The 14,608-nt window shown below is 34.3% G+C and overlaps 1 protein-coding gene across 6 annotated transcripts in view; it reads left to right on the top strand.

The window, feature by feature from the left end:
* CBLB (Cbl proto-oncogene B) overlaps window positions 1-14,608 on the top strand; it is a 116,691-nt gene that overhangs the window by 72,746 nt on the left and 29,337 nt on the right. For 5 of the 6 annotated variants that reach the window (XM_085546118.1, XM_015877632.3, XM_085546131.1 and 2 more), the window contains exons 6-10: window positions 1,038-1,159; window positions 3,106-3,243; window positions 4,711-4,798; window positions 6,941-7,072; window positions 10,316-10,519. In XM_085546118.1, coding sequence (XP_085402244.1) covers window positions 1,038-1,159; window positions 3,106-3,243; window positions 4,711-4,798; window positions 6,941-7,072; window positions 10,316-10,519 — 684 coding nt within the window. Of the gene's footprint in view, window positions 1-1,037; window positions 1,160-3,105; window positions 3,244-4,710; window positions 4,799-6,940; window positions 7,073-10,315; window positions 10,520-14,608 lie in introns of those variants that run through there. The other variant, XM_085546140.1, reaches the window with a different exon arrangement.

Below are 14,608 nucleotides of genomic sequence, written 5' to 3'. Positions count from 1 at the left end.
TTTGCAGGGTACACATTAACGCTAGTCTCTTCTTGTCTGTTGCTTGTCTTCTCCTACCCTGCTCTTTTGACACATATATAAATAAACATCTCTAAACCACAGAGAGGCAGTTACTTATCTTTCTAGATGCTGGCTATGAACACTTAGGTCACAACATCCCCATGTATAATAGGGTATAGGCTTGGGGAATTGTGGCTGGAAAGTTGACAGCAGAAAATAACCTAGGGGTGCTGGTCGGCAGCCAGCTGAACATGAGACAGCAGTGTGTCCAGGTGACCAAGAAGTCCAAGACATCCCAGCCTGCATAAAAAATTTAGCCAGCAGGATGAGGGAAATGATCTTCCCATTCTATATAGCTCTAGTGAGACTAGTCTGCATCTTGATTATTGTGTTCAGTTTCAACCCCCTCAGTACAAGAAGAATAGTGAGGTGCTTGAGTGTGTGCAGGGAAGAGCAAGAAAGCTGGTAAAGGGACTAGAAAATAAAATGCACGAGGAGCAGTGAGAGAGCTTAGGTTGTTTAGTCAAGACAAGAGGAAGCTGGGAGGGAGACTTTATGGCTCACTTTACACCTACCCTGAAAGGAAGCTGCAGTGGGAAGTGTTGGTCTCTTCACAGATGACAAGTGATAAGACATGAGGAAATGGCCTCAAGATGTGCTAGAAGAGGTTTAGATTAAATGTCTGGAAGAATGTCTTTATGAAAAGGGTGTCATGCATTGGAACAAATTGTTGACAGAAGTAGTAGGGTCATCGTTCCTGGAGGTATTAAAGAGATGTGTGAATGTGACTATGAGGGGCATGTTTTAGTGATGGGAATCACTAGGGCCACGTTAATGGTTGGACTTGATGACTGAAGGTCTTTTCCAAACTAGATTATTTTGTGTTTCTTTTTTTGAATCAATCCTTTCACTTAACAAAAAGTGTATATTTTTCTGCTGAAGCTAAAACTTTGTGTCTTTTTGAAAAATTGACTTGAAGTTAGAAATATGTAACCACCTGGTTGGTATATATTGAATTGTTTGTCTGCTCTGTTTAGCCATGGGGTTCAATCTTAAGGAACTGGAACTTCTTAGCTGTGACGCATCCTGGATATATGGCGTTCCTGACATATGATGAAGTGAAAGCGAGATTGCAGAAGTACAGCACAAAGCCTGGGAGGTAAGAAGTTTGCTTGACTGCAGCTTTCCAAAGAAACATACTATCTCTGAAGCTACATAGTTGCACTAAATGTGTATTTCTAAACTGTGTAATACTTAAATTGCAATGTTGTAGGAGTGAATTTTTACCTTTTTTTTCCTCATTAACAGTGAATTGGGTTAGTATTAACTTTTTTTTTAACATACTTGGGATTTTATTTATATCAAAATGTATTTTTACAAAATAATTTAATGCTAAATTCTGGAATTCCAGATTGGAAAACGGCTGATTTTTTTTTTTTAGATTTTAATACTTAGGAGTTTTGTAACCGTAATCTATTTTTTATACTGTAATTCTTCCATTGCTATGAAGCATGTAACATTTTAGTGGCCCGTGATAGTCTAAACAAGTACAAGTCATTACTTTTCCTTTCTTTTTACTTAGGTGAAACAAGCAATGTATTATTGGAAAGCATTTTTGAAAATATGATCTACTTTTAAAAATGGGTCAGATTTTTATTAACAGTAAAATTCATCTTGGACTAGTTTTACCTTTAAGTTCTCAAGCTTTGCTGCCTAATGTCTAGCTTGCTAAATTTGCTGCAGCTTCAGATATATACATATCTAAAAGCTCATTATTTTGAAACTTGTTAGAAAAGAGACAGTTATATGTACATTCTGTACTTGGTTTCTTCTGCTTTTTTTTTTTTTTTTTTTTTTAGCAAACAGACTATCATGTTAAGTTAACTATCTGATCTAGTGCAGGTGCAAGAATCTTGTGTTTCTAGTGAGATAACAATTTTATCTTGACACTTGTGAGCTATATTATGGGCTTCAGATAACTAGGTTGGTTTTTAGAGTGACTGCTATATGTTTTCTCTGATTAACTCTGGTTATAAAAGAGAAGTAATAGGGAAATTATCCAAAGTTGCCGTAATGTTTCTTGTAAGTATAGAATTAGTTTTAAGATAACTTTCTGTTTGAATACTGCAAGATGACTTCCTGAGTTGTTTAGGTTAAATATTGAATTTTAAGTGAGCAGGAGATAAAGTGGAGATACAAAGTGAAATTACATATCATCAGTTTAAAACATTTTGGAAATTACAAGTTCTGTTCAAATGAGTAGAATCTGGTTACTTCTAGGTAAAGTTGACTTTGTCGAAGTTTTTAAGAACCGTGCTTAACTTCAGTGGGGCTAAGATTCCTCATTTAAAATTATTTGAATATACATAAAACATTGAGCTATAATTAAGAAAAGCTGTTTTCCTATTCAAAATTGAGTTTGTGGCATTTCTTTATGGGATTCTTTTCTATAAGCAGTTTTTGCATATGACAAAGGTGTCTGACACTGAAGAGGCCAGGCTTCCTAGTGAGAAATAAGTAACGCCCTATGCTCTTGCCAGTAATCTTTTTTTCCCCGCTGTATTCCCTGTCTGTATTATATAAAACTCCTAGATCTCCTATCATCTGTACAATAGAGAAGTATTTAAACTTAAGTCTACTTGGGTTGATATTGTCTTGTATTTTTTTTGACATGAATTGATCCTCTTCCATCCTGTTCACCAACTCAGGTACAGCCAAAATTAAGGCTGATAGTAGAGCAGTTTTTATTATTCATTATTTGCATTTCTGTTGCATCAAAAGGTGTTTTCTGTTTCTGAACAAACTTTCCGTTGATTCGTATTCATGGCCTGTGTATGCTCAAATGGCTTGTGTGGAGAGTCAATAGTATGCTGTCCTAGAAAAGATTTATGTTCTAAATGCATGCAGTGTAGGACTACTCACAGTAAATGTGCATCTTTCACAAAAATAGAGCTAATGAAAATTTGGGTTGAGGGGGATATTTTTATCCTATTTTTGTTTATAGGGAACTAATGGAATAAAAGATGCTGGTTTATTTAAGGTTACATGCTGAGTTTGCCCAAGTCCAGCTAATGCTGACTTACTATTCATCTTGTTTTTATCAAGCTACATTTTCAGGCTGAGTTGCACTCGCCTGGGGCAGTGGGCCATTGGGTATGTGACTGGTGATGGGAACATACTGCAGACCATACCTCACAATAAGCCTCTGTTTCAAGCTTTGATTGATGGCAGTCGGGAAGGATTGTAAGTACAAATTCTTGTAGTTACCATAGGTATCATACCCTGGTTTTCTTCTTCTGTTGCTTCAGATGAGTAAATATAAAAGATCCTTGAAACAGGAAATGTAGATTTGACATTTCCCATTCCTTTGGAGATTAAAGCCCGTCCTTTTTATTCTTATTTCCAGGTAATTCCATTAACCAAAGTTAACGAAAGAGTTATCTCATAGTGGATAAATTCCAGGAGAAAATAAAATTGGGCAGCTGTCACTTGGATTGTTTCCCAGTAAGAGTCACAAATGCACTTCAGCTTATTGAGCAATTACTACTGCCAGTTACTCATGTGTCTAGCTCCAGACAATGATCTGAAAGCTATGTAATTGCTTTTTTATATATCGTGCAGCCAGAACATATTATAGGTTTACTGAAAAGATTCCTAATTATAAAAGAATCTAACTTTATGAGGAGAAGTAGTGCTTTTTTACTAGATCGGTTGTTGTAACAGGCAAATACTTTGTGTCAAAATCCTTATTTTTTTGTCACATTTCGATATATCCTCATGATCATAATGAATCAAAACAAAACAAAACAAAAAAACAGAGACATTGATCAGTCCTCAAAAATGATTGACAGATTTGTTTGTAAAATTCCAGTTTTCCTCAGTTGACTTTAATAATTCTATTTCAGGCATGATTTCCTGTTTTGAAAGACATCAAGGTACATTAGCTATTGCTTTTGTAAAATAAAACATACTTACTACAGTAGTGTTACTACTACACAGTTTTTCATGACCAAAACTGGGCAAACAAAAAAAAAATGAAGCTGAGAATATTAATTGTAGACAAAGTTTTTGTACCATATTTAAATATAACTTTTTTATGGTTGGCATTTAACAACCTGACTTTTAGGAAACTGTTTCCAGGTTAGAGGTAACATAAATCTCAATGTAGAACAACTCTATAATATCGTTAACCTAATGGTTTCCTGCAAGATTGAAAAGCTCCCAACTGCTCTTGCCTGAAGTCCAGATTCTCAGTGTCAAAATATATAGATGTTTACAAATGTATGTTGCTATCTGTTCTGCTGCACTTGTTGGAGTAGTATACGGGGTCACTGAGTGCCATGCTCATGTTCTGTGAGTGAACATATCCAACTATAAATGCACTGTAAAATGAAGATTGAAAAGAGTATTCCATCTAGATACTGCAAAAAGATGATCTGCTATAGCTCAGATGCATTCTGTTGTTGATTATAATTGTGATGTTAACATCTTTCCAGTGCTTTTGTAAGTGAACTTTAGCATGTGTAGAAATTAACTTACAGAAGCTAGTGTCAAGCAAAAGTTGAACAAGATAACCAATCTTGAGAAAGATTACACATTTTAGTTAATGACTGCTATAACTTATACTGTCTCGCTGAAATTCCTTAGGCATTATTTATGTAACAAAGATAAAGAAATGTGCATATTTATAACAGTTTCTTTGTGATGCAGCTATCTCTTCCCAGATGGACGAAGTTACAATCCTGACCTGACAGGATTATGTGAACCTACACCACATGATCACATAAAGGTTACACAAGTATGTTGCACAGTTTATCAGTTATTTTTTAATCTTCACTTCCCTTAGGATCTCATCTGGTTGGGATAATAAGCTTTTATTAAAATGTGAGAAATGAATTCATGAGAGTGAAAATGTATTGTTGATAGAAGGGCTTAGATGAGGAAGAACTTAATAACCATTTAAACTCTAGAGCCACTGATGACGCAGACAGTATGCCTTGGAAAAAATTTGTTTATTCTAAGGCTCATCTATGTGAGAAATGTGTTAATAGTTGTTAAAGATTTTTCTGGTATTTGTGCCATATGTTTATGTAGCTGAGAGCTCACTTGCTAATAGCATGTAGGTATAAAGGAAAAAAATCAAGATCAGGTGATAGTTTTTAAGTCTGAATAGGAATGCTACAGCTTGTTGACAGATCCAGGAGGAAAATTTTAGTTTATTTGTTTTTGTTTTTTTCTTAAAAGAGATCCATGAAAAGCAACAGAAATAATTAAGTGCCTAAAGGAACTTGCTTTCTAGAGACCAGACTATCTAGATGTACTAGATAGTCTTGTTAAGTGATTGTTATATTATACTATGCAGATGTTTGATGTTCAAGGAATAGGAAATAGCCACCAAAAGGCAAAGGCTTGATTCAAAACGGTGCTGAAATTAATACTAGAATGTTTAGTTATGCAGTGCAGAGTATTTCTCCTTACAAAGAAAAGAAGAGAAAACTTGAGGATTTCTTTAAGGAAAGACATCAGACTAGATACAACTCTTTAAAACCATACTGATTTAGATGGTCTTCCATTTCATCAGAGCAGAAGAGTGATCTCCTGTAATTTAGTGTCTTTGAAAATATTTTAGAAATATTTGTTTCACTTGGGTATCACAAGGAGGAATACCGTTACAAAAATACCTTTCCAAAATACGTGTTTTGTGAGAATTCCTACAGAAAATTATCTGAAGGAGATTAAGCCCATCCACCATTCTGCCATCCCTCTATTACCTCCAAACTTAGAATAGTGATGAAAGACATATCAAGATATCATATATGTTGCACAAAAAGATTTTCCTTAAAAAATATTATCCTTACTTTCTCTCAGAGAAAGGAAAGGCATCTTAGGCATTGAATTCCCTGTTTTCTGCAAGCTAGTCGTCCTGTATTTTGAGTAAGCGGAATGAATCCAGCTGATTCTGAACTTGTAATTATGAGAAATATATTAGTTAATGCTCATAGTAATTCAAAAAGTCTGAACTACATGAGTGCTGCCTTAAACAATATCTAGCTGCAGTAGTTTAAAACTGTCATTAGGTGCTGATTAAACTATTAAAAGATCATATAAAATTGACTCCAGGTCTAGATTGCTGTAGATGGATTCTTTGCAAGAGCTCCACCATAATCATCTTTAGTACACTCTGACTGCAGCTACAGATATAAGCTGCCTCTGTTCTCTTTTGCCTGACCTCTTTTCCCTTTACTGAGCAGTAGCTACTTGCTTTCTTGATACCTTGATTATTCTTATTTTTAACTTTCAAAATCTTTTTTTTTTCTTTTCAAGACAAGAAAGTTCTGTAGAAATGCTTTTCCTAAGTCTAGAAATATATTCTAGACTCGAGTTTCTATGTATTATTTATTTTGCCTAAATGTGTTCTTGTACCTCACTTTCAGTCTCGTAATGATACAAAACACGCAATGATTTGTTCATTACTGTTGCTGTGTCACCTTCCAGGGATGCTCTTAACCATTTCACCTTCTGCCATCTAAACTGTAGGTAGAAATGCCTCATTTGTCAATTTTTAGACCACTAGCTTTTGTTAATTCTAAACTCATACCTTGAAAAAGAAATCTCCAGTTTGCTCCCATTCCACATGTAGTTTCTCCCTTGACACGTATTCCTTGTCTTCCGTTTAACTACAACCAAGGAAAAGCAGGATGTATGCTTTGCATCAGTATAGTACTTAAAAGTGGTAAGTTTGACAAAAATAAATAAATAAAAATAGGCACAGACTATTTAACTTGATGAAGCAATAAAGTAAGCAGTATCAGTAGACTATCTGAGTATTAATAGAGTAGGTTGGGAAGTAGGATTTAGAGAAATGTTTGCCACTAGTAGTGCTGTGGTATATTCTTTATAAACAAATTACAGTAAAGAAAGAACTTTCTTTTTTTTACAGGAGCAGTATGAATTGTACTGTGAAATGGGTTCCACTTTTCAGCTGTGTAAAATCTGTGCAGAGAATGACAAGGATGTAAAGATCGAGCCTTGTGGACACCTCATGTGCACCTCTTGCCTTACAGCGTGGCAGGTACAGTCATAGTTCAGTTAGAAGTAGATTGATTTCTCTGTTACATCTCTGTTTATGGTGGGGGTACTGTTTCTACTTTTCTAGGTACTCAGCAAGAGGGTTCAATTTCTTACCTATTTAAAATGATATACTTATTTAATTTACTGGACTAAAATCTATTATAAACAAGGTTTTAGGGGTCACGAAAATCTAGACTTGTAGACTTGCTGAGGCCATTTTCTAACTTGCTAATGTGGAAATAATTTTCTAACTATCTATAGACAGTGACAGATGGACTTCTGGTGCCAGTTGTGCCACCAAGGTCACTTCATGATGTGTTCAAGAGGAATAAGAGGACAGGAAGCAACCAGGAGTGAATAATTGATCAGACAGGGTTTTATAATGAGACAGGGTGTCTTCTGTCAGAAAATGAATTAGTAGTAAATGTCACATAATGCCCTATGAAAAATAAGCTTTAGGATTCCTGTGTTTTGTGTTGATAACAAATAAATCACTAAACCCACCTAGATTTTGGTTGATTTTTGAGGTAAGAAACTAAACAGAGAGAAAAACTGTGATCTTAATGTCATTAACAGGATATTTCTGAAAACATGTAGGCTTTCTTGTGACACGGATTGGGATGTTTTCTGTCTTGTACATGAACAAAACATGCATTGGGAAGCCAACTCAATGAATCAGAATGGTCATTTGACTTTTTCTTACATTAGCAATAATTAACTGTCTGAAAAAGATTCCGATTTTCAATTTTCTGTTGTTTCTCTTACTGAAATTTGAATTTGCTCCAAACACGAGCCTTTCAAGTTCCCCAAGATGAGCAATTCTCATAAAATTCTCCTTTAGAAATACTCAGGAATATTTGGTACATTACTAAGTAGCTGCAGAGATGGAATTATTTCTCATTTCAGGAGCCTTTTTTTCTGCTCTTACCAGTTTCATTTTTAATGATAAACAGACATCTGATTATATTAATCTTTGAATTACAAAATACTGAAATTGTGACATCTATAGCTATTTGGTTATAGTTATTGTTGCTGTTATTTTATTTTGGCTTAACTCCTTCGAAAAGAACTGAAAGTCCTTGCACTTTTGATTGCTAGGTCTCTGTAATTATGGTAGCATTATGGTAATATTCATTTACAGCATTGAGCCAGGGATGTGTTCCAGTTCTGGACACTCAAGAAGCTAAAGTACTCAGTACTTGGGTTAATGGCTAGGAATTCAGGAAGAGCAAAACAAAACATTTTAGGCTTAGAGAATTGACCTTTTCAAAAGCATGAAGCTTCATCAGAATATTTCAGTCAGTGAGAATTGGCCAGGTACATTTTAAATTTCATTACAAATTTAACTTTTGTATAATTAGTGAGACAATGAAGAAATATTGCACTATAGCAGCACCAGCTGTTGCAGGCTTCTGGGATACTATTTAATTGCCAGCATAATGCCTTATTAGATATGCCTCAGCAGTCCAATACAGATGTTTTTACTAAGCAGAAAAAATGTGTTATTAAATAAATTGAGGAAGCAATATCAGTTCTGCATAGAATACCAAGGATGATAAAGAGTTGTTCACCTTAAGGGAGGTCAATTTCTCAATTAAGTCTTGGTTTAACAATCTTATTTGTATTATGTAACAAGATGAAAATTTGTTCTTAAGGAATCTGTTCCCTAAAAACTGCTTTGGACTTAATTCTAAAAGCATATGGACATATGTATTGTATTGTAAAATTTGCAGTAGCTACTTTCTCAGTGTTCTAAAGTATGTATTCATATAGAGTTCAGCTCTCAGTTTTAATTCTGTTATTCATACTGTTGAATATGAGTCTGCTGTTGTTGCTCGTTTCTCAGTATGTTTTGGTGAATGTGTTACTTTTGAAAAGAGACAAAATTGCTAGTACAGAGCTATTTGACAACACAGATATAAAACAGCCTTGCAGTTGGAAAGCTCCGTAGCATATCTATACAGACATTTTGTTTGTTCAATATTGGGTTGCTTTGTTTTTTTGTTGGAGGTTTGTTTGTTTTTTAAGAAAATCAGCCATTAAAATGTTTTATGAATAAGGGAGAATTTATGTTCACTTGACAATGATTACTTCTGTAGATCCATAAGACTTGGATGTGTTTTTGAGGTAATCATAAGTGATGTTGACTGCTTCTTTGTTATTAGGACGCAGCACTGCTAGAAGTAGGGAACTTTGCATACAAAATGAAAATCCAATACTAACCCTGTAAATATACAGGATTGTTGCCATGAGATAGTCATTCATAGTTATATGCCTCCAGTTCTTCCACAGACTATAAGAACACCCATCAGTTCAGTAAGAATTGTCAAGTGTTCTTGTCAAGTGCCAAGAAGAAAATAATGCTAGGAAAAAAATAAATAAAAAAGAAAGAAATCCATCCATAAATTTGAGAAATCAAAAAGCTGTACTTGCTTGATGACATTTCAGGACAGTTTACTTTAGACATTTGGTAGGTTGTTTAGAATTTATATTTTTATTTTCATTACAGAGTCATAGAATACTTTGGTTTAAAACGAGACCTTGAAGATCATCTTGTTCCAATCCCCATTACCATCTTGTTTTCCTGGTAGCATAGAATCATTGAATTGACTGGGTTGGAACAGACCAGGATTGTGAAATATAACAGTCAACCTGACCTACCAGTTCCTGTCACTAAACCATGACCCATAGTGCCACATCCATACTTCTCTTAAAAAACATGCAAAGATTATTTTTTGCTTTATATAATTTGAAGAAAATGCTATTTAGTTTTGTTTTGCTATTTAAATATGTCAAGAAAGTTTTTAGCGTTGCAATTCTGAATGCATATTGCTGAATGTTTGAGATGTTGCAGCCGTGATGTACTGCATGTGGGTTCTTCAGAGTAAGAGCTGCATACCCTGAAGCTTATCTGTATTTTCTAAATAAAAAATAAAACCAAATATTTGGTATTTAATATAGAATAGATAAAATAAAATGCACTATCTCCATCTACACACCTTACCTTTATTCTTCTGAAGAAGTACGAAAAATGTAATTCAAAAAGGCAAGGTTATTTTTGATGCTTTATAGAGATAACAGTTCCTTTTTGATTCTTTATTTTTAAACGGAATTTAATCTTTGAAAGACAGCTTTAAAAGCATAATCATTTTGCTATAAACTAGTGAAGTATCTGTGAAACTCTTTCCTATTTGCTTTTTCTTTCTTGCTTTTAATAATTTGTGTACTTTTTGTTTTACTGTAGGAATCTGATGGCCAAGGCTGTCCTTTTTGTCGCTGCGAAATCAAAGGAACGGAACCAATTATTGTGGATCCGTTTGATCCAAGAGATGAAAACTCGAGATGTTGCAGTATTATCGATAGCTTTAGTATGCCCATGTTGGACTTGGATGATGATGATGACAGGGAGGAGTCTTTGATGATGAACCGATTGGCTTCAGTCCGAAAGGTATAGTTTCAAATATTTTGCAACAAATAAAGCTGTATACTTTTAAATAATGCTACCTGAACGTAAACAATGAGAGGCTGCATTTCATACTGAAGGTTTCAGAAACTCACTGAAAAATTCTCTGGGTGAAAAATCAAAATGCTTTGATATTGCAGCAAGAATATTAAAACTCAATGGGAAAAAATATATATACCTAGACTCTCATGTGATGTGAATGCAGTTAACTCTGTTCATAATGGAGGAAGCAACAAATGTGTTAGGATTATAAATGAGTTTCTCCATTAATAATAAATATTATTGCATTCTAAAGATGTCTTGGAACCCAAATCATTGCACACAAGTGCCTTTTTGTCACACTTCATGTAAGTTGTCTATAATTTTTTCTGTAATATAAAATGGATTTTATTAGATAATTTTAGAGGGAAAAGGATATCTGAAATTATTCATAGTAGCATTGCGTTTCTGGGTGTATTTGTTCTCAAAGTGCTCTGTGTTCATTTCTGGGATCTTTATATTGACTGCAGGTGATTTCATCACAAATAAGAGCTGTCATATTGTTGATTGTTTGCAGAGCTCCTATTATATTTTAGTTTTGAATAATACTCTCATTGGCCATATAACACTGAATTTTTACAGTGCATTTTCTATATTTTGGCTTTTACTGAGGTCACCTAGATTGAGTAGTTGACTTGAAATTAATTCTGTAACACCTTACTTTTCCATTCTTTATTATTGTATTTGTTATAAAAAATCTGCATCTGTTACTTAGTATACATACTTCCAATAATCTTTCCTAACCTCTCAAGTCATATGAAACATTCATGTATATAATACAACATAGCCTACTCTCAGTTCATCCTTCCTGCCAATACTTAAGTTGCAGTCTGCACCCAGACCTTTGAGAGATAGCCTTGAATTGATGGACTTTTATAACACTAACTCTTCTATGATAAGGCAAAAATGTATTAAGGTTTTTTAAAAAGAAGGAACTATAAGCTTTAATATGCAAAGTCTTGTTTTCAGTATCTACCAACTGCTTGAATTCTTAGATATTTTCTGGTTTTTATGTCATTAATTTTGCTGTTCAATAAAAGAAACCTACTATTTATTGCTGAAGTTTCAGAAACAACGTTTTTCACTCTTTTTTTAGCCAGTTTAGATCGTTACGTTGAAATAACATGTCTCCTGGTGATTTTCAGCTGCTGTTGCCTTCTAAAAACTGTTTCCAGTGCTTGTAGAGTTTTGTTTTTAACTATATCACCATATGTAGAATATATTGTTATTTATACATATTTTTTGGTTAATAATGCCTTCTGCAGCCTTGTCTAAATATTAAGCATTATTCATTCTTGTTAAATAATACGTCCTCAGAGCCTAGAAACTCTGCAATATTTTGTAGGATTTTATCCTCTTTGAATTTTTCTTTTCTTTCTCGTTAATGCTGTTAATATAAATGTGGCACCGCATATTGGCTGTGCTATGGAGTCGTTTGGGTTGTAGAAACAATGGAGATGAAAGGAAGAGGGATAATCATTTGCATGCAACTTGATGGTGTAGTTACTTTGTAATCCTGATGAACATATTGGTCAGTTCATATTCTATTTCAAGGGTTGTCATAATGATGCCAACCTTTGAAAATCAGGTGGGTTTTGTCTCAAATCACCTGGCTTGACCGTGCGATGGTATTGCTGAGGAAAATCATCTTGTTGTCGCATCTGGCTGGTAATGAATTGGGAACTTAAGCCTGATAATCAATGAAAGTTCCATAACATAAGCTTTCTGAAAATGTAGGGCTTCAGGAGGTGTTGCTGGAGTTTTCAAATCAATCCTTATTGTCTTGAATGCCTCATGGGAGTGGCATTATTGTTGCCTTTGAGACTTGTACTGAAAACTTTTTGGAACTGTCATTAATATGTAAGGAAGATTACAACTTTTTATCATCTCCTGCACCTCTGTGAATTATAAATATAAGTTGAATACCATAAAAATACCAATTTTGCAGTTTATCTTTCTACCTCTGAAATATAAACAGTAAGTGGTAACTGCATTAAATCCCTGAGGGGCCTCCTCAGTCTTGAAAGTGCTTTAAGGAAAAGAATAATCCATTATTAAATAAAGTGAGTGAATATATCCACTTTAAAACAAATGAGTAATTGTTGTAGGTGTTGTGTATGAGGCAGCAGCAGCAGATCAACAGTATCAAAGGTTTCAAAGAAATGCACTGCAATTTGTCTGCTTATTGGCCTCATTGAGCAGCTTTTTATGTTTTTTTTTTTAATTTCAAAATTATCTTAACATAATTTTTATTATCCAAATATAAAGAGTGGTGCTGATTTTCTCATCGCTGAGAAATTTCTATCACTGTACTAATCAATGTCAGAAAAAAAAAACTTAAATTCACAACTATTGGGGAAAGACTGATGCCGCTATTTCCTAGTAATAGATGCATCTGATTAAATAATGCAGCTGTGTTCCACACTGCAGTCCAGTTCCAAAAATAAGTCACAGCTGCTTGTCCCTGGGAAGCAGTTGTGCCAACTAGATGAAATCCAAGACCTCAGAAAGGAGTCTGTGTTCTTTTGCTTAATTACATCTTTATTGCACAGGTCTGTGTTGCAGCAGATTCCCTTTGTATGCTGAAGGTCTGCCTTCTGTCATGGCCAGTTCATTTGTATTAGTTTATGTCTTAATTGCATACTTGTTTTTCCTTTTTGCCATTCTGCTCTCTAAACACTAAACAGAAAATACATGGAAATCTCCAATAGATGATGAGCAGGAAAAAAAATGAGTATTTAGTCCATAAGGAGTGTTTTGGGTTTTTTTAAGAGGTTTTATTCTGTGCCAAAAATAGTAGTTATGTACATCTATTGATACCCTGACATCCACAGGAAATGCAGCCATATTGTTTGAAAAATCAAGTAATCGTGCAACTAGACAGCTTGGATATATGAAGAAATGTACTTCTAAAAAAAATGAGAATATGAAAGAAATCTAACAGTGAATGCTGAAGAAAATGTTTGATGCTATTTTTTTTTTTATTTTTGTCTATTGATTTAAACAAAGAATCATAGTTTATAGTTTCTCCCAGCAATGTACTCTCTCATACTTCAGCACCAAGCAATTAAATGGGTTCAGCTTCCTTATAGGTTGGAGTAACTTATGTTTTATTAGCAATTTTCATTTTTCTTCACATATCTCATAAGTTATTAGCCTGTTGCCATCATTGGTTCCATTTTTGAGCTACGATAAATGTAGAGACTTATTACAACGCTTCCATTTATGTTTAATAATAGTATCCATTTGGAGGTGTGAGACTATTTATTTAGATCTATTTCAAACAGTTTCAGGAATAAATTAATCTTCTGTCTGATGCTGAAGCCAAAGGATTGAATATATTATATTATATGGCTCTTGGCTTATAGGAATGCTTGGTGGAGATTTAACTGAACTTTGAAAACTAATGCTCTTCAGTGACATAGTGTTTATTAGGATATTTAACTGATGGATGCTTTCTGTTAAGGCAAATGAACTTACATTCATTTTATAGTCAGTTTATAATTCTGGTTGCTCAGGTGTGCTTGCAGATAAGTATCTAGCATAGTTATTCATCTAGTTCCCTTTTCACATTGATCAGAGAGGGTAAGCACCTCACCTGTCTTTCATGTTTATATCCTCGTGTCCTTACAGTTGAGGTCAGAGACATTCACCAATTAAAGAAAAAAGTTGAAATTAAGTATTGAATTTAGGCCAATTAGTATGAACATTGTGAGTACTTCCTCACTGAAAAGAGTAGCTGGGAAGCTCCTGGCAGACATTAACAGTGTGAATTTTGAATTGTTCGGGCTCTTGAAGTTGAATGTGTAGTTGCAACACTGACCTTACACTTACAGACCAAGTGGTAAGATCATAAGTGTCACCAAAAGTCATTCTGGCAAGGGAATTGAAACTTAGACCTCTAGCTCTTCAACACCTTCTTGCTCATCCCTCTCATTTTTTTCTTGACTTGTTAACACAGTAATATTGTGGTGGCTTCTATTTCAGATGGAAATCTGGTAGCAGATCCCAATTGTATAGAATAGTACCCTATGA

This window comes from Coturnix japonica, chromosome 1 (assembly GCF_054131305.1).
Source record: "Coturnix japonica strain WE chromosome 1, WE-NBRP24, whole genome shotgun sequence".
Classification (NCBI taxonomy): Eukaryota; Metazoa; Chordata; class Aves; order Galliformes; family Phasianidae; genus Coturnix; species Coturnix japonica.
Note: the sequence above shows the minus strand (reverse complement) of the source record. Positions and strands in the feature narration are given on the sequence as shown.